Source organism: Amblyraja radiata, chromosome 20 (genome assembly GCF_010909765.2).
Source record: "Amblyraja radiata isolate CabotCenter1 chromosome 20, sAmbRad1.1.pri, whole genome shotgun sequence".
Taxonomy (NCBI): Eukaryota; Metazoa; Chordata; class Chondrichthyes; order Rajiformes; family Rajidae; genus Amblyraja; species Amblyraja radiata.
The window spans coordinates 37,930,930-37,955,348 of record NC_045975.1 but is presented as its reverse complement, the minus strand read 5'-3'; the positions used below and the strand labels follow the sequence as shown (position 1 = coordinate 37,955,348).

Sequence of the window (24,419 nt, the reverse complement as noted above, 5' to 3'; positions counted from 1 at the left end):
TCGGTGATGATCCTCTGCGTGAGGTTGGACGATCTGCTTCTTAGCAAGGGCCGATAAACTGGGAGATGCAGCATCTGAAGTCTGTGTTGATAAGGAGATTGAGCTTTAATGTACATCTTGTAACTGTGCTCTCCATTTCCCTTCTCCACCTGTGTCACGACACAGCTGCCTCATATTCTAACTCCGGACTTTCCTTTTTAGGGTTTGCTATGTGTCCTGTGGCTGCTGGCGTCTTGGATTTCAAGGTGAGTCTGTTCCCAACTTTTAATGTAGCCGCAGTTTTAAATTTGGGTCTGTGCCTGGAGTAGGTTACACCAGCATGACATTAGTTTGGGGAGCTCAATGAAGAAATTTCAAAAATATGTCCTATCCCAGCGAACAGCTGTTGTAATGGTTAAGCCCATCATTGGTGTAAAGCTGTGTCAGAGCTGTATGTGGTGAAGGTTGTCCATGCTGTTGTGCTTCCAGGTGCTGAATGATCCATACGAGAACCTCATGCGGCATCACCTGCAACATTACGGCTATTACACAGGTCAGTGCCCTCAACCTTATGGAATTAGAGGCCGCTGAACCTCATGTCAGTGGTAGGGAAACTATTGGAGAGGATTCTTCTGGATAGGATTTACTCCCATTTAGAAGAGATTAATTAATTTGAGACAGTCAGCATAGCTTCGTACACGGCAGGTCATATCTTACTAACAATTTAGTTTTTTGAGGAGGTAACAAAGGTGATCGATGAGGGTAAGGTAGTGGATGTTGTCTACATGGATTTTAAGAAGGCATTTGATAAAGTCCCCGATGGGAGGCTAATCCAGAAGATTAAGAAGGGTCTCGACCCGAAATGTCGCCCATTACTTCTCTCCATAGATGCTGCCTGCCCCGCTGAGTTACTCCAGCTTTTTGTGTCTAACATTTGAGGAAGACCTCTACTTCCCACCCTTCACAGGCATCCCCCAAAACTATACCAACAGCAGGGACAGTTTCTCCTGAGAATCTGAACGCCTCGACTCGAGAAGCATGGCTGCAATGTTCCTTCACCCTGAGATAGAGAGAGAGAGGCTCCTCCATGGAGCAGATCTTGCCTGAAATAGGCTGTGCTTATTTTCCCCGGAGCGAAGGAAGCTGAGTTATGATCTGATTGAATCATATAAAATTTTGAGGCATGGATAAGATAGATAGTTAGAGTTTACTTGCCATAGTAGGGGTATCAAAAACAAAAGGCCATTGTTAAATGTGTGCAGAAGGAGTTTTAAAGAGGCAATTTTTTTTGCTCCTAAAGTGTATCTGGAACATACTGTCAGAGGAGGTGGTGGAATGAGATACACTTTCTATGTTTAAGAGGCATTAAACTGACAGTTAAATCAGCAAAGCATAGATGGATACAGTCCTAATGCAGGCAAATGTGATTGGTAGATGGGCAAAAATGTTGGCATGGATGAGTTGGGCCGAAGGGCCCATTTCTATACTGCAGGACTCCATGCGTCTTGTACTTGAGACAGTCATTCCAGCACACATTCTTCTTCCCGAAAACAATCACTTCACAGATATTCCATCAGAAATCCAGACCATATCAACCGCCTCAACACATCTTCCCTGTTTAGACTCGATCTTTCCCAAACAGATATATCGCCGTAGGTTATCTATTGTCAAATGTTCTGAGAAACAGTGAAAAACATTGTTCTTAATTCTATCTGTGCAGATTATGCCTTGCATGAGTGCAATCATACCATATACAAGTAGGTAGACAAAAATGCTGGAGAAACTCAGCGGGTGAGGCAGCATCTATGGAGCCAAGGAAATAGGCAACGTTTTGGGACGAGACCCTTCTTCAGACTGATTTCAGTACAAAATATAGTGCTACAGCTACAGAGAAAGTGTAAATAGTGTAGCAGCACAATGCACAGCTGGTAGCGCTCCTGCCTCAAATCACTAGGGTTCAGTCCATTCCTCGGGTGCTGTCTGTGTGGAGTTTGCATGTTCTACATGTAACTGCATGGGTTTCCTCCAGTTGCTCTGGTTTCCTCCCACTTCCCAAAGATGTGCAGGAGTAGGTTAATTGATGTGTAATTTGCCCCTAGTGTGTAAGGAGTGGATGAGAAAGTGAGATAACACGTTCCTACTTACAATTTACAGCGATTGGCAGGGCCTCAGTGGGTCAAAGTGCCTGATTCCATGCTGTATCAGTGTTTTTAAAAAAATAACGTGGCTTGTAACAAGGTAAATTGGGAAATACATTCTTAGCACGCAATCTCACCCACTTGCCCTTGGAGACGTCACCCTACATAGATTAACTCACCAAGGGAGGTCCCACACCAACCTCAGACGCTCAGCTTGTGTTGGAGAAGGGGGACAATGACTATGCTCCGGTTAGATCGCACAGGCAACTATTGTGGAGCGATGAAGGTGCAGAGCTGGCAGCAGGACGCGGGCCTGACGTCAAGCGGGAACGTCCCGGAGTCCAACGACAGCAGCAGCACCGCCAATGAAGAGGAGCCCCGCAAACTGAACTGTGAGTGTGAGGTGGGGAGACGGAGCCTGGCGGGGGGGGGGCAGCGAGTGCAGGGAGAGTCGGTGATTATTGGGGGTAGGTGTCACGAGTACGAGGGATTGTCAGTGGGGGACAGTGAATGCGAGATGGGTGTGTCAGTGAGTGTGTAGGGCACTGCGCATTAGGGGGTGAGCTATCTTTGAGTCAGTGAATAATGCATACAATATATGTGTGAGGTGAATGCATCGGTGAATGTAAGTGTAGTAAATGTGTCAGGCAGGTGTTACTGTGTGTGAGATAAGTATATCCGTGTGTTGAATGCATCAATTCGTGTGTGCAAGTGTTTCATTGAGCGAGTGTAGGTGTGTCAGGGAGTGTGTGTGAGTATGAGAAAGGTGCATATAATCACCTATCAATGAGCGAGTATCTGTAGGTCAGTGAGTGTGTGTAGGTGTGTTAATAAATGTTTGAAGGTGTGACAATGGATATGTGTGTGTGGTGGATATGTCAGTCGCTGTGTAATCACGTCAGTGAGTATCTGTAAGTCAGTGGGTGTGTGCAGGTGTTAATGCATGTTAGAGCGTGTGGCATGAATGCACTGTTTGTGCACGGTGGGTGTGTCAAGGAGTGTGTGGGGAGGATGGCTGGATATGGCAGGAAATTCAGTACCTGGGACTGGGGGTTGTGGCTGGGTTGATGTGAATAGGGAGAGTGCAGGTGTTGAGAATGGGGAGAGTGGCTACAGCGTGCACAATCACTGCTCGCACGCTTCCCATTCACACCTCCCCATTCACGCTGCCCATACTCCCCTTTCACACCATTCAAGTCCAACTTGTCGTACAGGTTTGAAGGTTAATTGGCTTGGGAAATGTAAAAAAACTGTCCTTAGTGGGTGTAGGATAGTGTTAATGTGCGGGGATCGCTGGTCGGCGTGGACCCGGTGGGCCGAAGGGCCTGTTTCCACGCTGTATAACTAAACTAATGCCAACCAAGTTGCCCTCTACGCTAGTCCCACCTGCTCACGTTTGGTCCAAATACCATTAAACCTCTCCTATCCATGTTCCCATCCAAAGGTCTTCTAAATTATGTTACAGTACCTGACTCAGCCATCTCCTCTGCCAACTCTTTCAATATTCTCACCACCCTCTGCGTGAAAAAATACTTTCCCCTCTCACCTTAAACCTTTCTCCTCTGGTTCTATATTCACCAACTCTGGGTACAAGACTTTATGCATTCACCCTATCTAACCCCTCATGATCTTATACGCCTCTATAAGATCATCCCTCAGCCTCTTACGCTCCAAAGAATAAACTCCTATCCTGGGTGACTGAGACACAGACAGGTCTCCACATCTAGCTTTGGATGAGTGGCCCACACAACCTGTAGGCCTGGAATCACAAAGAAAAACACATTACACAGAGTCCAGTTCATGCTACAAAATGAGCTGGTATTTGAGACAGAATCATGCCATGTAGCGCACTTCCACAGGGTGACTTGCAAAGATATCTCTGCCTCAACACCTTGTCCTGAGACTATGTGTGTGCCTGTCCAGAAGCCTGCATATGTCATGAATTTGTTGTTTATCCAGAGAAAATGTCAGCATTAGAACTCTTGAAATGGCATAAGCGTTTGAGTCGGAGGTCCTTTTCTTTGAACCTGTCCAGATGCCTTCATCAACGAGTACAAGTGGTTGAGGACACGGCAGCTAGTGTTTGACAGCCCTGCTGGGAGGCATCTCCCACGTCTGCGGGAGCCACGCAGTCTCTATGCCGTGGCTGGTGGGACCCGCCTTCTCCCTCTCCGCTGGCCCACAGAGTGCGAGGTCATCAGGGAGAAGATGCACCACATTGGTAAGAAGGGGCGAATCCAGTGCGGAGGAGAGATCAGTGGTCTGACCCTATGGGGAGGAGAGGTGACTAATGCCAGCCCTGTGGGGAGGGGAGGTGTGTGAGAGGTGAGAAGATGTGCCACTCTGATCTCTATGGGGAGGAGATGAGTTGTCTGATCCCTGGGGGAAAGGAGGTCTGCGGTCTGATCACTGTGGGGAGGGGAGGTGTCTAGTGTGAGCTCTGTCGGAGGGGAGGTGTGTGGGTGGGGTGGGAACGGGTAGAGTGTGTGCATGATGAGAAGGGGCATGAACTGGGAAGGGGCATGAACTGGGAAGGGGCATGAGGTGGAGACATGGAGATGAGAGTGAGATTAGACTGAAAGAGGAGATAGTGAATGGGAGGGTTGTGCAGGCTGGAGGGGTACATGACATGGAAGTGGAGGCTGAGTGGGAAATATGTGAAATGGGCATGATTGGCATGGATAATTTGGGTTGGAAGACTTCCAGTGCCTTACGACAATAATCCGGCAAAGTATCGGATCATTGTCGTCAAATATCCGACAAAGTATAATGTGGATAAATGTGAGGTTATCCACTTTGGTGGCAAAAAAAGTAGACTATTATCTGAATGGCGGCCAATTAGGAAAAGGGGAGATACAACGAGACCTGGGTGTCATGGTACACCAGTCATTGAAATAGGCATGCAGGTGCAGCAGGCAGTGAAGAAAGCGAATGGTATGTTAGCATTCATAACAAAAGGATTTGAGTATAGGAGCAAGGAGGTTCTACTGCAGTTGTACAGGGTCTTGGTGAGACCACACCTGGAGTATTGCGTACAGTTTTGGTTTCCTAATCTGAGGAAAGACATTGTTGCCATAGAGAGAGTACAGAGAAGGTTCACCAGACTGATTCCTGGGATGTCAGGACTTTCATATGAAGAAAGACTGGATACACTCGGCTTGTACTCGCTAGAATTTAGAAGATTGAGGGGGGATCTTATAGAAACTTACAAAATTCTTATGGGGTTGGACAGGCTAGATGCAGGAAGATTGTTCCCGATGTTCAAAACAAGGGGTCACAGATTAAGGATAAGGGGGAAGTCTTTTAGGACCGAGATGAGAAATTTTTTTTCACAGAGAGTGGTGAATCTGTGGAATTCTCTGCCACAGAAAGTAGTTGAGGCCAGTTCATTGGCTATATTTAAGAGGGAGTTAAATGTGGCCCTTGTGGCTAAAGGGATCAGGGGGTATGGAGAGAAGGCATGTACAGGATACTGAGTTGGATGATCAGACATGATCATATTGAATGGCGGTGCAAGCTCGAAGGGCCAACTGGCCGACTCCTGCACCTTTTTTCTATGTTTCTATCCTGTGAACTGGGCAGAGTGGGAAAGACATGGTAGAGGGGGGGGGGGGGGGGGGGGTCTGGGCTGTGGTTGAGCAATCTGTTCTGCATTAAGAATGCAAAGAGACAGTTTAGTGTTTATGGTGCCAGGTGTCACGGAATGATCAATTTCTACTCTACAGAATGGACACCACCAGAGCCAGAGAGGCTGTACCAGCCCAGCCAGCAGGAGCACATGCCCACCTGCTCGGAGGATGAAGGAAAGGACACAGTGTTTGCCATCGATCCAGGTAATCCTCAACACTTGGTGTTGGAGTGGCTCTGGGTATTGTGGTCTTCATTCTGGCTCTAACACTGCCTTAAATGCGCGAACCCTTGTTTTTTAAACAATAATTGCTAGTTTTAGATTTCCCCACTGTAGGAAACATCCTCTCCACAACCACCCTGCCAAGATCCCTTGTTTCAATCAAATCACCACTCACTCTTCTATAAACATTACTTGCTGTAGCTGCCCACCAGCCTTTTGTGAACCATTGACTGCGGCACCCAGATTATTCTGTCTCTCTATCTCATCATTAGACTATATGTTTGTGGGTATTTGTGAATGTGTCCAATTCCTTTTTCCAGCCTTGTGTTTTTCACACCCTGTTGCTGTTTCTTGTATCTCCAGCTGTTGGGTCTAGTCCCCATTGCCTGTTATTGGAATTGGATAACCCATTGCTGTTTCTTAATGTTCAAGAAGGAACTGCAGATGCTGGAAAATCGAAGGTAGACAAAATTGCTGGAGAAACTCAGCGGGTGCGGCAGCATCTATGGAGCGAAGGAAATAGGCAACGTTTCCGGCCGAAACGCTTCTTAATGTTGTGTGCTCCGAATCCCTGTTATTGAATTGAATTGAATTGAATACCTTTATTGTCATTCAGACCTTACGGTCTGAACGAAATTTCGTGCCTGCAGTCATACATACAATCATACAATAATAAACAACAATAAACACATGTTTAAGTGTCCCTTTTGTCCATTGTGGACAGAGGATCCTCATTCTCAATACTCTGTAGACTTTTGCTGTTCTTTTGCTGTCTTCTGTAGACTGACCCATACCGTGTCCTCTTTTTTTTTTAAACCAAAAATAATTGTAATCAATTATTTACAAAAATGATACGTATGGTACAAAATACAAACAAACCCACCACCATAATAAAAAGTAAAGCAAATATCCTAAATACTGAATAAACTATACTATACAACTATATGACTATCCTTATTGAGGAGGCATTCCACCCCCCCACAATGCCCAGTGGTCCCGGAAATCTCCCAGGGTGCCCGTGGACAGCGCGTAGTCCTTTTCTAGTAGCACCCGGGTGCAGACGTAACCCCGAAAAAGGGGCAGGCAGCTGGCTTGGGCAATCCCTGTTCTCTATAGACTGTCCCATTCCCTGATCTCTGTAGACTGTCCCATTCCCTGATCTCTGTAGACTGTCCCATTCCCTGTTCTCTGTAGACTGCTCCCATTCCCTGTTCTCTGTAGACTGCTCCCATTCCCTGTTCTCTGTAGACTGCTCCCATTTCCTGTTCTCAACACACTGTCACCACTCCCTATCAACTGCAGACTGAGGCCACCAATCCATATCCTCTGCAGCGGCCCCCCATTCTCTATCCTTTGAGCTGCTTCTTCACATTTCTGATTTTGTTGACATGCAGATCTAATTTCAATGTTTTACTGCTTGTAACCTCACTCACCTTGTTGTCTTGCAGCCAACCAAGGCTCATACTTCACGTTTTCTCGTATTGGAGGTCGCCGGGGCCCTTTGCGTCTTGCCACGATTGGTTCAAGCAGTAGAGATGCCAGCACTTTGATCTTTGAGTCAAGGTTTGAAAGTGGAAATCTACAGAAAGCCACCAGAGTGTGAGTTTATGCAACCACTCCTCATGTCCGTGGCTAGGATGGTGAAGGCTTTGATGGCTCTCACATTTCTAGTTGTCCCTCGTCAATCACGAACATCAGCACTGTTGGTAATTGTGCCTGTTTGATCTCGAGGCCAAAGTAACCTTCATCCAGGGTAACGTGTCCTGGAGAATAGTGTTTGAAGCTCTGCTGATCACTTTCAGCACAGCTGCCAAGTTGCTTTCTCCACCCTCTGTAGCACTGAGCCAGAAGAGGGGATGATTCTGCCCAGCCAGACAAGATCCCCACGGGAACCTTGGATGGAATGGGACAAGAGTTCCCCGAGGAGCAGAAAGCGTGGATTCATAGATATTCATATTGCCACTCGGGCCAAACTGTGACCTGAGTCCGCTTGCATCTTTGCACCAAATTTCTCATACCTTTGCTCAATGTAAATAATTTATATCAGTATTGACAGCCATTTGCCAAAGGGAATTCCAGATTTTCATCACCCTCTGCACATTGAAGTGTTCCCTCACCAGAGTGCTCATGGAAATGCCTTCTGCCATATATCAGCCATCAAGGCAACCTTAAACCGTCTAAGTTCCAGGGATAACAATGCCTGTCTGTATATCTCTCCTCATATCCCATGGAATCCAGCCATCGTTCCTGTCTTGAATTAGTCATGGCCTATATGTGTGGTATAGGTTGTATCAAGACTAATAGCACGTACCAATGTTTCCCTCAGTATAATTATCTTCTGTGGTCTTTGTCTCGTGGGTTAGGAATAACTTGTGTACACTTCAATCCTGAGGTGACGTTTGAGATCTTTAGGGGCAAATTATGACTGTCAGGTGGGCAGTTTGCAAAGTGGTGTGTTACTTCAAACATTTGCAACGGGCTTCTGTGCTCTTGATGTACAGACCCAAGCCTCTCAATACCATTTACCTCTGGCAGTCAAAGGAGAGAGATCCCCTGGACTCAGAAGGGATGTCAAATGTCTTGAAGGAGGCCTTGAGCACGTGCTTGAATGTTGTCCTTTATCTACCCTGCCATTGACAGAGCTCGGAATAGAACTATTTTCTATTCTTGCCCCACACATCTGCTGATTTGGGTGGATTTGAATGACGTTTATATTTCTTCCACAACTGCCTCAGGATGGAGTGGAGCGCTCGGGAACGCTCTTCTCCATTTGGATGACAGTGAACCAGCTGGGCTTTTATCACTGGTGTGGCAGATTCGCGGTCACCATTATCGTCATTTCAGACCAGTTTTATGAGGAAATCTGAATTTAAATTCCCTAGCTGTCGTGATGGGATTTGAAACAATCTTCAGATCACTGGCATAGGTGTCAAGCTACCTGTCCAGTTGTGTCTTGACTCCCATGTTGAGCTTTTGAACATGAAGGACGGCCTTAGTGAGATGATCCGTTTGGAGGTCACAGAAGTCTCTGCTGACAGCTCTGGATTCAGGCATTCGCCTCTGTATAATGATATACTTTCTGCTTCAGTGGTTGTTGTACTGCCAAGCCTGGTCAGCAGCAAACTGGTGAATGGGGCAGAACCCCAATAGCCACTGTCCAACACTCAACCCCATCACCTGCCCAGCACCCAACCGTGCCCTGTCCGTGCCCTGGTGGTTTTACAGAGAGACCACGCACTGTCCACGGGCACCGTGGGGGATTTCCGGGACCGCTGGGCACCGCAGCGGGTGGAATGCATCCTTGACAAGGACTGTAATATAGTTGTTTCATTTTCAGTATATTTGATATTTAAGAATATTTGTTTTACTTTGCGCTATGGTGGTTGGTTTGTTGGTATTGTTATTTATTGAACATATTATTCTTGTAAATAATTAATTTAAATTAATTTAGTAAAAAATAACCCTGTCCTGTCAACCCTGTCTCCTGTTCAACACCAAACCTGTCACCCCTCCAACACTGAATCCCATCACCCGCATACACCAAACATCATTACCTGCCTAAACCCAACACCGTCACCCGCCCAAACCCATCAGCAGCCGCTCAAGCAGTTTCCAAAGCGTTCACTTCCAGTGTTCTTACTCTGTTTCTCTATTGCAGTGACAGCTACGAGTACGAGCTGACTCTGCGCACTGACCTCTACACAGACAGGCACACCCAGTGGTACTACTTCCGGGTCCAGAACATGCAGCCAGGGGTCAGCTACCGCTTCACCATCATCAACCTGATGAAACGCACCAGCCTGTATAACCTGGGCTTGAAACCCCTGCTGTACTCGGAGCGAGAGGCCCAGCTGAGGCAGGTGGGGTGGCACCGAGTGGGCAAGGACATCCGCTACTACAAGAACAACTTGAGTCAGGAGGGCAAGAGCATGTTCTCCCTCACCTGGACCTGCCAGTTCCCACACAGTAATGACAAATGCTTCTTCGCCCACTCTTACCCCTACACCTACTCGGACCTCCAGCGCTATCTAAACTCCATCGCTAGTGACCCCATCCGCTCCCATTACTGCAAGCTGCGGGTGCTGTGTCATAGCCTGGCTGGAAACCTGGTTCACGTGCTGACCATCACCTCTCCGAATGGTAGGCAGGACCCCCGCCCGGCCAAGCAGGCGGTGGTGATCACGGCCAGGGTCCACCCGGGGGAGACCAATGGGTCATGGGTGATGATGGGCTTCCTAGACCACCTCCTGGGAACCTCCGACGATGCCCAGCTCCTGCGCGACATGTTCATCTTCAAGGTCGTGCCGATGCTGAATCCGGACGGCGTGATCGTGGGGAACTACCGCTGCTCGCTGGCTGGCCGTGACCTGAACCGCAACTACAGCACCGTGCTGCGGGATTGCTTTCCCTCTGTCTGGCACACCAAGAACATGGTGCAGAGGTAGGTGCCCTGGCTCCGAGCGCTGCTCCCAGCAACCTGGAGCACCTGCATTGTAAACCTTTGCTTGCTGCCAAGCCGGGGATTAATGCTCAGCCCAGATTGGTGACCATTTCCAGTCTCAGTACAGGAGACCCTGCACAGCACAGGGAGAGACCACACGCTAGTTGTGGTGCAGTCTTGAGTAGCCAACTCCAGCTTCTTGTTTGTGCTTTAATATTGCATGGGGTGCAGGTGAGGATGGTACCTAAAATCACATAAATATAGAAATCTGGCCATAAAGATACTTAGATTCATCTAACTTCCCAACTCGTAGTTTGGAGCCTTGGAACTTTTTCAATGTGATCAAGATTTCTTCATCTAGGCAGAGAGTAACCCACTAATCTTCAGAGGAAAAAATGTTTTTCCTAGACAATAGACAATAGGTGCAGGAGTAGGCCATTTGGCCCTTCGAGCCAGCACCGCCATTCAATGTGATCATGGCTGATCATCCCCAATCAGTACCCCGTTCCTGCCTTCTCCCCATATCCCCTGACTCTGCTATTTTTAAGAGCCCTATCTAGCTCTCTCTTGAAAGCATCCTGGGAACCTGCCTCCACCGCCCTCTGAGGCAGAGAATTCCACAGACTCACCACTCTGTGAGAAAAAATGTTTCCTCGTCTCCGTTCTAAATGGCTTACTCCTTATTCTCAAAAAGGCCCCTGGTTCTGGACTCCCCCAACATTGGGAACATGTTTCCTGCCTCTAGCGTGTCCAAACCCTTAACAATCTTATATGTTTCACTGAGATCCCCTCTCATCCTTCTAAACTCCAGAGTGTACAAGCCCAGCTGCTCCATTCTCTCAGCATATGACAGTCCCGCCATCCTGGGAATTAACCTTGTAAACCTACGCTCCACTCCCTCCTAACTCACTAATTTCACCAATTAACTTCAGTGTATACCGCAAGTTACCAGCTCTTTGCTAAAGGAATATTATACACCTTAGTTATCTATTGGTCTGGTTTATGCAAAAGCAAACAACCCCAACTTAGGCATTCTTCTTATGACTGCCCTGACAACATCCTCAAATCTCCTCTGCACCATCTTTGGTACGATCACATCCTTTTTGTACATGGTGACCAGAACTCTGCATAATACTCCAGCTGTGGTCTCACTATTGTTTGTACAGTTCTGGCATGGTCTCCCTGTTCTTGTATTATTTGGTTCCTTCTCAACAACCTCGCCCTGCCATCTTCACGTATTTGTATTCATCTCTATGTTCTGCTCCATTTGCTATCCTGCCAGTTGCAACTGTTTCTTATCTTGCTGCCTTCCTAAAAAGTCACATATGGGAATTTGAGTTCTATATGCCACTTCCTGTTGCCCAAAAGTCACAATATCATTGAGGATTAGCACGCTCCCAAAGAATGGAGAAGCCAACTGTGTTTTTGGGTAATCTGGCTACCATCAATTATTTAAGCTAATTAAATTGAAATACCTTTCTGATTTCACAGTTGGAAAGTTTTGAGGATTTTTCATGTATGTTACCAAAAGTTATCAACTTCTGACGATCGTTTTGCTGAGCACTTGCGCTCACTCCACCAAGGCCTACTGGAACTCCCGGTTGTTAACCATTTTAACTCCCCTTCCCATTCTCACACTGACCTTTCTCTTCTGGGCCTCCTGCATTGTCAGTGTGAGGCCACACGCAGACTGGAGAAACAGCACTCCATCTTCCGCTCAGGCAGCTAGCAACCCAACGGTATGAACGTTGAATTCTCCAATTTCTGGTGACCTCCCCCCCCCCCCCCCCCCTCCCAATCTCTTCACCTTCCCTAGTCCCCACCTGGACTCTCTATTTCAACCCCTCAGTTTCATCCCTTGACTTCACAAACTGCAACTCTTCAAACCTGTCTCGCATCCACTGTTCTTATTCCTGGTCTTTGTTCTAACTATCTGCCAGTCAAAAAAGGGCCCCTCGCTTGTGTCAAGAGTTCAAGAGAGTTTATTGTCATGTGTGTCTGATAGGACAATGAAATTCGTGCTTTGCTTTAGCACACCAGAACATAGTAGGCACGAATACAGAACAGATCAGTGTGTCCATATACCATTGTATAAATATATACACACATGTCGACCTATTAACTGCCTTGCTTTTTCCTGCCACTACCTATTTTCCAGCTTCCTTGCTCCCCTTCCCCCCTCCACCCTGCGCAATCAATCTGAAAAAGGGTCTTGACCCAAAACATCACCTATCCATGTAGTTAGGAGATGCTGTCTGACCTGCTGAGTTACTCCAGTACTTTGTGTCATTTTGTTTATTAACCAGCATCTGCAGTTCTTTGTTTCTACTCACTAAATTCCCCATTCTCTCTGTCACTGATCCAGTTTCAGCCCAATCCACCTTCCCACTGATCCATGGGATTTGATTTCTTTCATCGGTCTTTGACAAATGCCGTGATGAAATTCACACGTACTCCGTCATATGCGCCATTCTTGTTGAGAGTTTTTGTAACTCAACACCCAAACTTGGGCTGATGGGGGAGTGTGTGATGTGGAGGGAGGAGGAGAGGGGGAGGAGGAGAGTGTGTTACCGTAGGGTAGACAAGAGTATCTAGGCTACGGTTGTTTGCTTTGGCTCAAACCAGACCAAACAGTGATCAAGGTGTATAACATTCCTTTAACAAAGAGCTTGGGAACTCACGGTGCATGAGTCATAGAGTGATACAGTGTGGAAACAGGCCCTTTGGCCCAACTTGTCCCCACCGGCGAACAATGTCCCAGCTATACTAGTCCCACTTGCCTGTGCTTGGTCTATATCCCTCCAAACCTGTCCTATCCATGTACCTGTCTAACTGCTTCATAAACGATGGGATAGTCCCAGCCTCAACTATCTCCTCTGGCAGCTTGTTCCATATACCCACCACCCTTTGTGTGAAAAAGTTACCCCTCAGATTCCTATCAATGTTCATCTAACCTTCCAGAGGAGCCTAACATGGGGAACCTTGTCGAACGCCTTACTGAAATCCTTGTACACTACATCTACAGCTCTGCCCTCATCGAACAGGAGGAGTAATGAGGTGGGAGGAGGAGGAGGGCCACAAGAGTGTGATAAGAGGAGCACAGGGGAAAGAAGGGGGTGTTAGAAGGTTGGGTAGGTGTGGGAGGAAAGGTGGAGGATGTGTGGCGACAGGGAGTGGGTTGTGGAGGGGGGGGGATGTGTGGGGTTGGGGTGGGGTGGAGATGGACAGAACAATAGTACCTTTAAAGTGAGAAAATGTCCCAAAGTGTTCATGAAGTCAAACAGCACGGAAGCAGGCCCTTGTCCATATGTAACAAGATGACCTATCTAAGCCTTTTTGGTCCATATCCCTCACAGCCTTTCCTATTGATGTACCCATCCAAGTGTATTTTAAATACTATTATATTACCTGCATCAACTACTTCCTCTGGTAGCTCACCCTCAGAGAGAACATTATCAATGCTCATCGAGGCATAGGACCCCCAGACAGTGAGGAGAATTGAGAGTGGGCTATCACAGAGTAAGGCATTCAGAAGCACACGGAAAGATATCTGGCCCGTACAGAGGTGAATTGAGTGGGGAGGGAGCCCCAGAGATCAGTACTTGTGATGGAGGGAAGATGACCAAGGAGGAGAGCAGCTATGGTTGGGATTAGGGCTGGGGAGTGTCCGCGGTGGGATGGTTTGGGAGTGGCTGGTGGGCTGGGGGCAGGGGGCGCGCTGTGATGAGTCTGCAACTCGTCCCTGCAGGTTGATAGAGGAGCGGGAGGTGGTCATTTACTGCGACTTCCACGGCCACAGCAGGAAGAGCAACGTCTTCATGTACGGCTGCAGCGGCGGCGGCCAGCTGTCCACACAGCGTCTCAGCGAGAGAGTCTTCCCCCTGATGATGAGCAAGAACGCAGCTAACAAGGCACGTTGGAACAGCGACCCGGGGTGAAGACAGGGCGCTGAGGGGAGCACATTGAGGAAGGGGTGTGCGCGGAAGAGGAGGAGGGTACAAGGAAGTGGAGACTGACATTGGGAGGGGTAGATGGCTCAATGGTTGGGAAAGCAGGTTGGATTAGGAAGTATGGGAGGAGGATGAGGAGTGGGGAAGGGGGGATGAGGAGGGCAGATGAAGGGATCAAAGGAGCAAGGGGTACAAGGGGGGCTGCCATGTGGTTGCAGTGGGGACCTACCTGTGGTCAGTTGACCTTCTGCTGATGACCCCTACAAGGTGCTCCAGGCACAGGTGATGGTGGAGGACAGAGTCCCCCATTGAGATCCCCATGGACTTCGCCCATGGTGATTGCCATGGAGATCCCTGCCGCCCAGGTGCTGACCACCAGGCTTTCTAATCAATGTCCTAATGGTTCACTGGGACCTTCGCCTGTAACCAACTGAAGGTCAGTCACCCCATGCTCAGTCTTCCCCTGGATTGGCAGTGTGGTGGCTTTACCCTGTGGGCTCTGGGATCATTGTGCAGGTGAGGAATTAATGCGAGATGTATGATAAGCGAGATGAATGCCCGGAGAATAATCGCTCTCGCTGGGATCAGTTCTCTTACCAGAGCTGCAAGTTCAAGGTTCAGAAGAGCAAGGCGGGCACGGGCCGGGTGGTGATGTGGAAGCTTGGGATCGCACACAGTTACACCATGGAAACAACGTTTGCTGGATCCACTTTGGGTGAGTGAGAGCTCCATCCTTCCCTGTTCCCAACATTCAGTCGTGAACCTACTGGTATTTTCTGCTTATACTGTCAAAAGGGCAGTGACCTGCTTCAGACAAGTGTCGTCCATACATTCTTCCCACCCACTGACCCCATGCTTTGACATTAAGGTCGAACTCCACCTGTGTCTCTTGTCAGCCGACAGGTTTACCACTGGTGAGTAGCTCTGCATCTTTAGGGTAGAAGTCACTGTGTGTGTGTGTGAGTGCATGTCTGAGTGTGTGCATGAATTAATGTGCGAGTGTGTCTGACCAAGTCTTGAATCTGAGTGTGCGAGTGGGTGTGCATAGATGTGCGTGAGTGTCTGAATGTGTGTTCATGAGTGTACAGTGCATACGTGCATGTGTGTGAGAGAAGCTGGTTCCATCTGTCAGTGCCACAGTGGCTTTTACAGGTCATGGATAGACGGAGCGAGGAGCTGGCCTGGCGTGGAGCTAACTCCTTGCTTCATGTCAGGCGCTGGTGACGAACATTATGGGCAGGGATCAGGAGCCTGAGATAAAATGAAGTTGGTGAGCCATGGAGTACAAGGGGGACCAGGGGAAAAATTAGATGGTGCTGGAAACACTCGGTAGACCATGCAGCCCCAAAGGGACAGAAACAGCCCCAGCTAAGTTAGCCCTCACCAGCGGAAAGAGTGCTCTTGGGGAGGAGTTGGCGGGTGGTGCTGGGCTGGGCTTGTTACAGTGATAGTCGCAGTGTTTCAGGCTCGTCACCCTGTCCCTGCTGCACAGAGAGAAGATGTGACAATATCACCACTGCTCCCATGCTGGCAATGCAGCCTTCAAATGGAAATGGACATGGACTCACAGGGTCGTACAGCACAGACACAAGACCCTTCAGGCCACTCATCTGTACTGACCATTGAGTACCCATCCATACTGAACCCATTTATCAGCACTTGCTCCTATTGCTCCTACAGACACAGGCAGTGCGTTCCAAATCCCAACCACCCACTGGGTGAAATTAAATATTCCTTATGTTCCCTCCAAACCTGTTATTCCCCACCTTAAACCTCTGTTTATGGACGCCTCTACTGAGGAGGGAAAGGTTTGCCATTCTCTACACGATCGGTGCCTCTCATAATTCTGTACACTGCTATCTGGTTCCCCCCTTAGCCTTCAACACTCCAGGGAACCCAGCCCATCCAGGAAGAGAGATGCTCGATCTCAATCAATATCCTGGTGCATCTCAGGGAACTTTGGATTCATGCACCAACGCCCTTTCTTCGTCAGTACTCCCTAAGACCCGAGCATTAATTGTAACCATTCATCTGGCAGAGGAGACAGGGGAGGACAAGGTCTTTGCTGAGGTTGAGCTGCATTATTAAATGCAGTGTGGAGATGTTATCCACTTTTTACTGAAAGTTGTTAATTGTACCCGTTTAACAGGCAACCGCAGGGCCACCCACTTCAGCACGGAAGACCTCAAGTCTCTGGGATATCACTTCTGTGACACTCTGCTGGATTTCTGTGATCCGGATCATTCAAAGGTCAGCCTCACCCCTCGCGGAGCTCAGGCACCACCATGTGTGTGTTATCAAGCTGCTTTCCTGCCTGTATTAATGTCCACAATTTCTCAACCCCTGTGTGCATAAACATGTAACATACTATAAACATTCCACACGCAAATTGTCGTTTTTATCATAACCTGTGTGTGGGCGTCTGTGACCACATGCACGCACACGTGACAATGTCAAGATATGATGCGTGTCCAACATGCGTGGGCATGTGTATATGACATGTAGCTGGTGTGTAAAGTTAGGTGATGTGACATGTACACCACTGTACAACCAGTATATGTGATTTGCTTGTCCATGCACAAAAGACATTGATTTCTTGTTTCTCTCGCGTTCTTTAGTTTGAACAGTGCCTGGCAGAGGTGCGTGCAGCTCTACAAAAGGAGGTGCGCCAGCGTCTGGAGAAGCTGGGCCGCGAGTATCATTCAGATATGGTGCTCAGTGATCTCACTTTATCAGACTTGGAGTCAAGGTATGAGCACAGCTCATGTATAGCCGGTGTTGGGTGTGATAAAGGGAAAGCAATGATGGGTAATGGTAGCGGAGTGGCTCTGTTACTGGGCTAGGTGTAAATGGGTGGTTGATGGTCATGTGGATTGGGTCGGCTGAAGAGACTGTTTCCATGCTGTAACTCCGTCTCTCGAGATGTGCTCCGTAAAAACCCTGCAACTAATTATTCCATAATCAAGTACCAAATGTTCTATGTACACCTTGGAGATCAGATCAGCACCCGTGGTGACGCTCGGAGGGATCTGGCCTACACCCTGTCTCTCAGAAGATGCACCAATGAGTGTTTACCCACAGAGTTTGTGATTTTCCATAGACGATGACTTGTCCTGAGTGATCCTTTTTTTGGAATACCACAGGGAAAATTAGTGGGGAATGCAAGATGACGTGGACCCCAATGAGATGAAGTGGCTTCCATTATTGTCGTATGAAATTTGGAGACATTGGCATCATTCACACTGCCTCACCTGACCCACTGAATTTGTTAGGAACTGTGATATCGAGCAGCGGCTGCTTCCCCAGTCTCACACCCGTGTCCATCCATCCACCCCACCAGCTGCACCCATACCCACTCAGCACTGCGTTCAAGAAGGAACTGCAGATGCTGGAAGATCGAAGGTACACAAAGATGCTGGCGAAATGCCATCTCCTCCAACCTCATCTACTGCATCCGCTGCTCTAGATGTCAGCTGATTTACATCGGTGAGACTAAGCGGAGGTTGGGCGATCGTTTCGCCGAACACCTCCGCTCGGTCCGCAATAACCTACCTGAACTCCCGGTGGCTCAGCACTTCAACTCCCCCTCCCATTCCCAATCCGACCTCTCTGTCCTGGGTCTCCTCCATTGCCAGAGTGAGCAACACCGGAAATTGGAGGAACAGCACCTCATATTCCGCTTGGGCAGCTTGCTCCGGATGGCATGAACATTGAATTCTCCCAATTTTGCTAGCCCTTGCTGTCTCCTCCCCTTCCTTAACCCTCGAGCTGTCTCCTCCCATCCACCCGCCCTCGGGCTCCTCCTCCTCCCTTTTTCCTTCCTTCTCCCCCCCACCCCCATCAGTCTGAAGAAGGGTTTCGGCCCGAAACGTCACCCATTTCCTTCGCTCCATAGATGCTGCTGCACCCGCTGAGTTTCACCAGCATTTTTGTGTACCCACTCAGCACTGCGTCCGAGGGTCCTTGTGACCAGAAGAATGGCAGAGTGATCCCTAACCCTTGCAGGGATCCCATAACCACTCCACTACAGATGATGTTATGAGATTGTGCTCAAGCTAAATTTCTCTGGGTCTGTGCTTCTAATTTAGTTTAGTTTAGAGATACAGTGTGGAAACGGGCCCTTCGGCCCACTGACTCCACGCCTACAATAGACAATAGACAATAGGTGCAGGAGTAGACCATTTGCCCCTTCGAGTCAGCACCGCCATTCAATGTGATCATGGCTGATCATCCACAATCAGTACCCCGTTCCTGCCTCCTCCCCTTATCCCCTGACTCCGCCATCTTTAAGAGCCCTATCTAGCTCTCTCTTGAAAGTATCCAGAGAACCAGCCTCCACCGCCCTCTGAGGCAGAGAATTCTACCAGTGATCCCCGTACAAACCTGTATGTTTTTTTGAGTGTGGGAGGAAACAGGAGATCCCAGTGAAAACCCTCGCAGGTCACGGGGAGAATGTACAAACTCCGTACAGACAAGAACTCGTCGTCAGGATCGAGCCCGGGTCTCTGGTGCTGTAAAGCAACAACTCTACTGCTGTGCCACCATGCAGCCAGTGGATAATCCCCACTGGATGGATCCCAATCTATCCCATTGTAAATAGCCTGAGCTCCAGGTTAAACAGGAAGCGTTTGTCACTGGAAACAGTCTCACTGCATTGCACTCTGTTGTGATCTCCCCAGGCATCAGATGGTGGTGGAATCACTGCAATACTTAGAATCACTGAAATAGCTTACATTTATTAATCAGCTGTTTGTGTGACAGTCTCAGTCAGCTCAGTCTGAGAAGTACCTTAAATTTTTTTTTTTTAATTTAGCAATGTGACTCTCAAATTCAAAGGCAAACACATCAGCGCTAATAAACATTCCCTTATTGAGGCCGCAGCATATTTGAGGCCCCTGAAGTAATATTACCAAATTAACTGTCCATAGCTTCTGGCTATGAAGTAAATCAATCTGTTTTATTAACTTTGGGAGAGGCACAACACGTTAGAGCTGTTTCTGTTTACTGCTTTTCTATTCTTCACATGTAATGTTAATTAACCAATCTAGAAGATTCTCAAAAATTAATACAAAATAATCGATGGAAGTTAATGTATTTTACACCTTTTATATTTATTCACTTTTCAGGATCTGTGCATCACTGGCAAAGCCAGCATTGATTGCCCACCTATTATCACCAAAATATGCTTTTTTGGTACAAAAATTACCAACTTATGCTTTTTTGGAAACCTGCTTCTGCAGTTCCTGGCTTCTACTATTTCCCATCCCTAATTACACTTGAGAAGATAATGGTGAATGTCGTGGGCTGCCTTATCGTGACCCCTTGTCAGTACCTCACCATGTCCATGCCCATGTCCGTCAACTAGCTAGTTATACTAGTCCCATTTACATGCTCAGCACATAGGATTCCCCAAAAGTTAATCTGCAAGTTGTATCGGTAGTAAAGAAAGCAAACTCAATGCTAGCATTTATTTCAATAGGGCTTGTATACAAAAACAGGGATGTAATGTTGAGGCTCTATAAGGCCACATTTGGAATATTGTGAGCAATTTTGGGCACCATATGTGAGGAAGGATGTGCTGGCTCTGGAGAGGGTCCAGAGAAGGTTTACAAGAATTATCCCAGGAATGAGCGTTTGTCGGCACTGTGCCTATACTCGCTGGAGTTTAGAAGAATGAGGGGGGATCTCATTGAAACATACAGAATAGTGAAAGGCTTGGAAAGAATGGATGTGGAGAGGATGTTTCCACTAGTGGGAGAGTCTGGGGCTAGAGGTCATAGCCTCAGAATTAAAGGACGTTCTTTTAGGAAGGAGACGAGGAGACATTTCTTCAGTCAGAAGGTGGTGAATCTGTGGTATTCCTTTCCACAGAAGGCTGTAGAGGCCAAGTCAGTGGATATTTTTAAGGCATAGATAGATAGATTCTTGATTAGGACAGGTGTCAGAGGTTATAGGGAGAAGGCTAGAGAATGGGGTTAGGAGGGCGAGATAGATCAGCCATGATTGAATGACGGAGTAGACTTGATGGGCCGAATGGCCTAATTCTACTCCTATTCCTTATGACCTCTGAGGGACAGTCTCTACAAACTCCTTAGGCAGTTAACTGTGCCAGTAGAAACTAGAACTGTGGATGCTGGTTTACAAAAAAACACACAAAGTGCTGGAGTAATTCAGCAGGTTAAGACATCACTGATACATGTTCCACTGAATTTCTCCAGCACTGGTTTTTGTTTGTTAACTAGTGTGAGTCTGTGAGACACCTCTACTATGGGGAAACAAAATGTACACAGAAGGTCTGTGTCTGTGGACAGTCAACTGTGTTCAGGGAAGGATTTCTGTGTCTGCGAAGAGTGGTTTGTGTACGAGAGGGTATTTTAAAACTAGGGACAGTGGCTGGCTGTGAGCAGGGTGATTGAGTGGTCCATGCATGTGCCTAGTTTAGTGGGATGGGTGTGTAAGGTATCGAATTTCTGTTGGGAGAATTCTTGCTGCAATTTTGAAATTTGTTGATGTTACATTCACTCACTTCACGGGCACCCGAAAAAGGGACCACATCACCCCGATCCTGGCCTCCCTCCACTGGCTCCCTGTGCGGTTCCGAATATATTTCAAGATCCTCCTTTATGTCTACAAAGCCCTTAACGGGCTTGCCCCCACCTACATCAAAAGTCTGCTTACCCACCACACCGCCCCCAGGTCCCTCAGATCGGCCGACTTGGGGTTACTGAACATCCCGCGGTCTAGGCATAAACTCAGGGGCGACCGCGCCTTTGCTGTTGCAGCTCCTAGACTGTGGAACAGCATCCCTCTTCCCATCAGAACTGCCCCCTCCATCGACTCTCAAGCCTTTCTTGACGTCCTCTGAGGGAGGGCTATATGTATGTATTTATGTATGTACTTAATCTATGAACCACTGTTGTATAACGTTAGTACCTCCACCAATATAAAGCACTTTGGCCAATGAGAGTTGTTTTTTAAATGTGCTATAGAAATAAAAGTGACTTGACTTGACTTGACTCTTTTTTTAACAGCACCAGTGGATCAAACAGCACTGAGTCAGATGGACCTCCCGCGCATTTAATGAGGCTGGCAGCAAAGGTAGGAGATAGACTTTTGTTAGTGGTCAACATGTTTGTGGCCATGCCAGGGGTACACATGAACGATCTTGGGATCACAATCCAATCACAAAAGCAAACCCTTCATTTTCAACTCAGTCTTCGATGAATCACCAGGAGTGATCAGGAGCATAGTCCCAGCACGCTTGCCCTTTTTTTACCCCATCTCTGCCCAGGGTAAATTGTCATATTAAGGGTGAAGACCCAACTGCTCCAGTTTAGAGGTGAGGGAGTGGAGAGACTCCCTGGGTCTCTCTGGCCCCAACGCACTTGAATCATTGGATAGTGGTGATTAAAGAGAATGTGAGCAGAGACTAGCTCTTCATCACCCCTGGTGACTCACTCAGCTGGCCAACATTCAATGTGCTGGCTGGCAGACGGACAAACTGAGAAAGAAGCCAGGGTATTGTGAGGGTACACTGTTGCAGAACTGGGTGAGAACATTGTACTTAGAGTCATGAGGCCCTCTCCTGCTGATACTCTCCACTGTTTACACACTGCTTACACATACCATCGGGTGGTGCCACCGCAGTGGCTGCCACGCCAACAGTCTGTCAGTCCGCTCTCTGTTTATATTATTTTAAGTATGTTTTAAAAGTATGATTTAGTGTTTCTTGGTTTGTTTTATGTGGGGAAATTATGTGGGAGGGGGAATCGGGGGAAACCTTTTTCAGTCATTTACCTCGACGAAGATGCGATTTTTCTCCATGTCACATCTCCATCCCCCCCTGCGGCCTAACAACGTGGAGTGGTGCGGCCTTTCCTGGAGACCGGCCTGGAGCTTCATGCCGTGGCGCGGCATGGACTTTAACATCGGGAGCTGCCATCCTTTGCCGAGGGTCGCCAGCGGAGCTCCGACCGTGGGGCCTGTGGACTTTAACACCATGAAGCCGCGGTCTCCAGTAAGAAGAAGCCGATTCGGGAGCTCCATGCCGCTCCGATCCATCCCGACACCGGAGTTTCGATCATCCCGACGAGAGGGCTTGAACAGCGGATCATCAGCAACGGCAAGTGCGGAGGGTTCAAAGGCCCCGACCATGGGTGAACAAAGGAGGAAGATGACTGAAAGTTATTGCCTTCCATCATAGTGAGGAATGTGGATTCCACTGTGGTGGATGTTTATGTTACATTTTATTTTATCTGGCTGTGTGTATTGTCACTTTTCACTTAGTATGGCTGTATGGTAACTCAAATTTCACTGAACCTTATTTGGTTAAGTGGCAATAAAAGTGAACTCGAACTGGAACTTGAATATTATACTGCACTGTTGACACAGGCTCCCTGCTACGACTGGCACTGCACTGTTTATACACACACCCTCTGTACTGTTTACACACTGCCACTCATTGATCCACTGCGTGTGGTCCTTCACTCACAGAACAAGAGCAGTCAAATTCTCCTGATGTCCCGCACACAGGTGACCATTAGTCATCAGTCAGACTGGTGGTTTGAATGTGATCCTTTGCCCTTTACAGCAGCAACCAGCAGGAGGTGGTGGGAGGCGGATTGTCACTGTCCTCCAGGGTCCATAGCTCCCGAATGCCAAAGCAAGGTGTAGGTAGCGGTGGGCGTGGGGATGGCTGCGAGCTGGTGTGTGACACGGCCCAGCAGAGTTTGGGTGCCGTGGTGGGACCCGTTCTAACCCCTGCTTCCCACGTACAGTGTCGCCTGAGGAAGAAGCGGCTGAGGAGCAGAAAGGAAAGGAACCGACTGAGGCAGCGTCACTTCTTCACTGGCTTCTCCCCGCCAGCACCACCAAAGCACCCGACAGTGAGTGAGCGGAGGGGAGGGGGGGAGGGTGATGGGGGAGAGGGGGGTAAGGGGGGTGAGGGGGATGAGGGGAGAGGGGGGAGAGGGCGGTGGGGGGAGAGGGGGGTGAGGGGGGTGAGGGGAGGGGGGAGGGGGAGGGGGGTGAGGGGAGAGGGGGGAGAGGAGGGTGAGGGGAGGGGGGAGGGGGAAGGGAGGGGGGATGGGAGGGGAGGGGAAGTGAGGGGGAGGGGAGTTGAAGGAAGGGGGAGGGAGGGTTAGGGTAGGGGGAGAAGGAGGGGTGAGGGCTCATTCACCCAGTGTTACCGTGAGAGGCGGGGGCTCAATGGAACTGGGATGGACAGGAGTGGGGTGGTGATGAGTGAGGATCTGGAGTGGTTGTGTGGAGGTTGGAGTAAGTAGTCCATGAGGGCCTGGGAGGGTTTTTTGCCCTTCTTCATCCACATGTTACTTAAGAAGATTTCTTAAGTTACTTAAGAACAAACTCCACACATCCAAGCCCTTGTTTGTTTTAGTTTAGATACAGCGCGGAAACAGGCCCTTCGGCCCACCGGGTCCGCGCCGAGCAGCGATCCCCGCACAATAACACTATCCCACGCTAGGGGCAATTTACACTTATACCAAGCCAATTAATCTACAAACCTGTACGTCTTTGGAGTGTGGGAGGAGACCGAAGATTTCGGAGAAAACCCACGCAGGTCACGGGGAAAACGTACAAACTCCGTACAGACAGCACCTGTAGTCGGGATGGAACCCAGGTCTCCGGCGCTGCATTCACTATAAGGCAGCAACTCTACCGCTGGAAAGTTAAAATCCTCCACTATTCTCCATCTATTCCATTAATCTCACATCTGCCTATGATCTCCCTACACATTTCCTCCTCTAACTCCTGCTGACTATTGGGGAACCTATAGTTCAACCCATCGAAGTGATCACCTCTTCTCATTTTTCAGTCCCCCTATACACTCTCCTTGAACGATCCTCCATGAATATCCTCTCTAAGTACTGCTGTGATGTTCTCTCAATCAAAAACTCAACTTCCCCTTCTCTCTTACTTCCTTTTCTATCCATCCTGCAGCATTTGTATCCCAAAATATTGAGCTTCCACACGAACCCTCCCTCAGCTATAATCATGCCATGCCTTATCTATCTTAAATGACCCTCTCAAAGGATTTACTT

The 24,419-nt window shown here is 48.3% G+C and overlaps 1 protein-coding gene across 1 annotated transcript in view; it reads left to right on the top strand.

Moving 5' to 3' along the window:
• LOC116984319 (cytosolic carboxypeptidase 2-like) overlaps positions 1 to 24,419 on the top strand; it is a 46,100-nt gene that overhangs the window by 3,896 nt on the left and 17,785 nt on the right. Inside the window, exons 2-14 of the mRNA XM_033038442.1 lie at positions 202 to 245; positions 469 to 532; positions 2,372 to 2,509; positions 4,153 to 4,338; positions 5,843 to 5,950; positions 7,416 to 7,566; positions 9,626 to 10,408; positions 14,157 to 14,319; positions 14,947 to 15,073; positions 16,508 to 16,608; positions 16,977 to 17,107; positions 21,390 to 21,456; positions 23,136 to 23,243. Of these exons, the coding sequence (XP_032894333.1) occupies positions 210 to 245; positions 469 to 532; positions 2,372 to 2,509; positions 4,153 to 4,338; positions 5,843 to 5,950; positions 7,416 to 7,566; positions 9,626 to 10,408; positions 14,157 to 14,319; positions 14,947 to 15,073; positions 16,508 to 16,608; positions 16,977 to 17,107; positions 21,390 to 21,456; positions 23,136 to 23,243 (2,163 nt within the window). The 5' untranslated portion in view covers positions 202 to 209. The remainder of the gene's footprint in view (positions 1 to 201; positions 246 to 468; positions 533 to 2,371; positions 2,510 to 4,152; positions 4,339 to 5,842; positions 5,951 to 7,415; positions 7,567 to 9,625; positions 10,409 to 14,156; positions 14,320 to 14,946; positions 15,074 to 16,507; positions 16,609 to 16,976; positions 17,108 to 21,389; positions 21,457 to 23,135; positions 23,244 to 24,419) is intronic.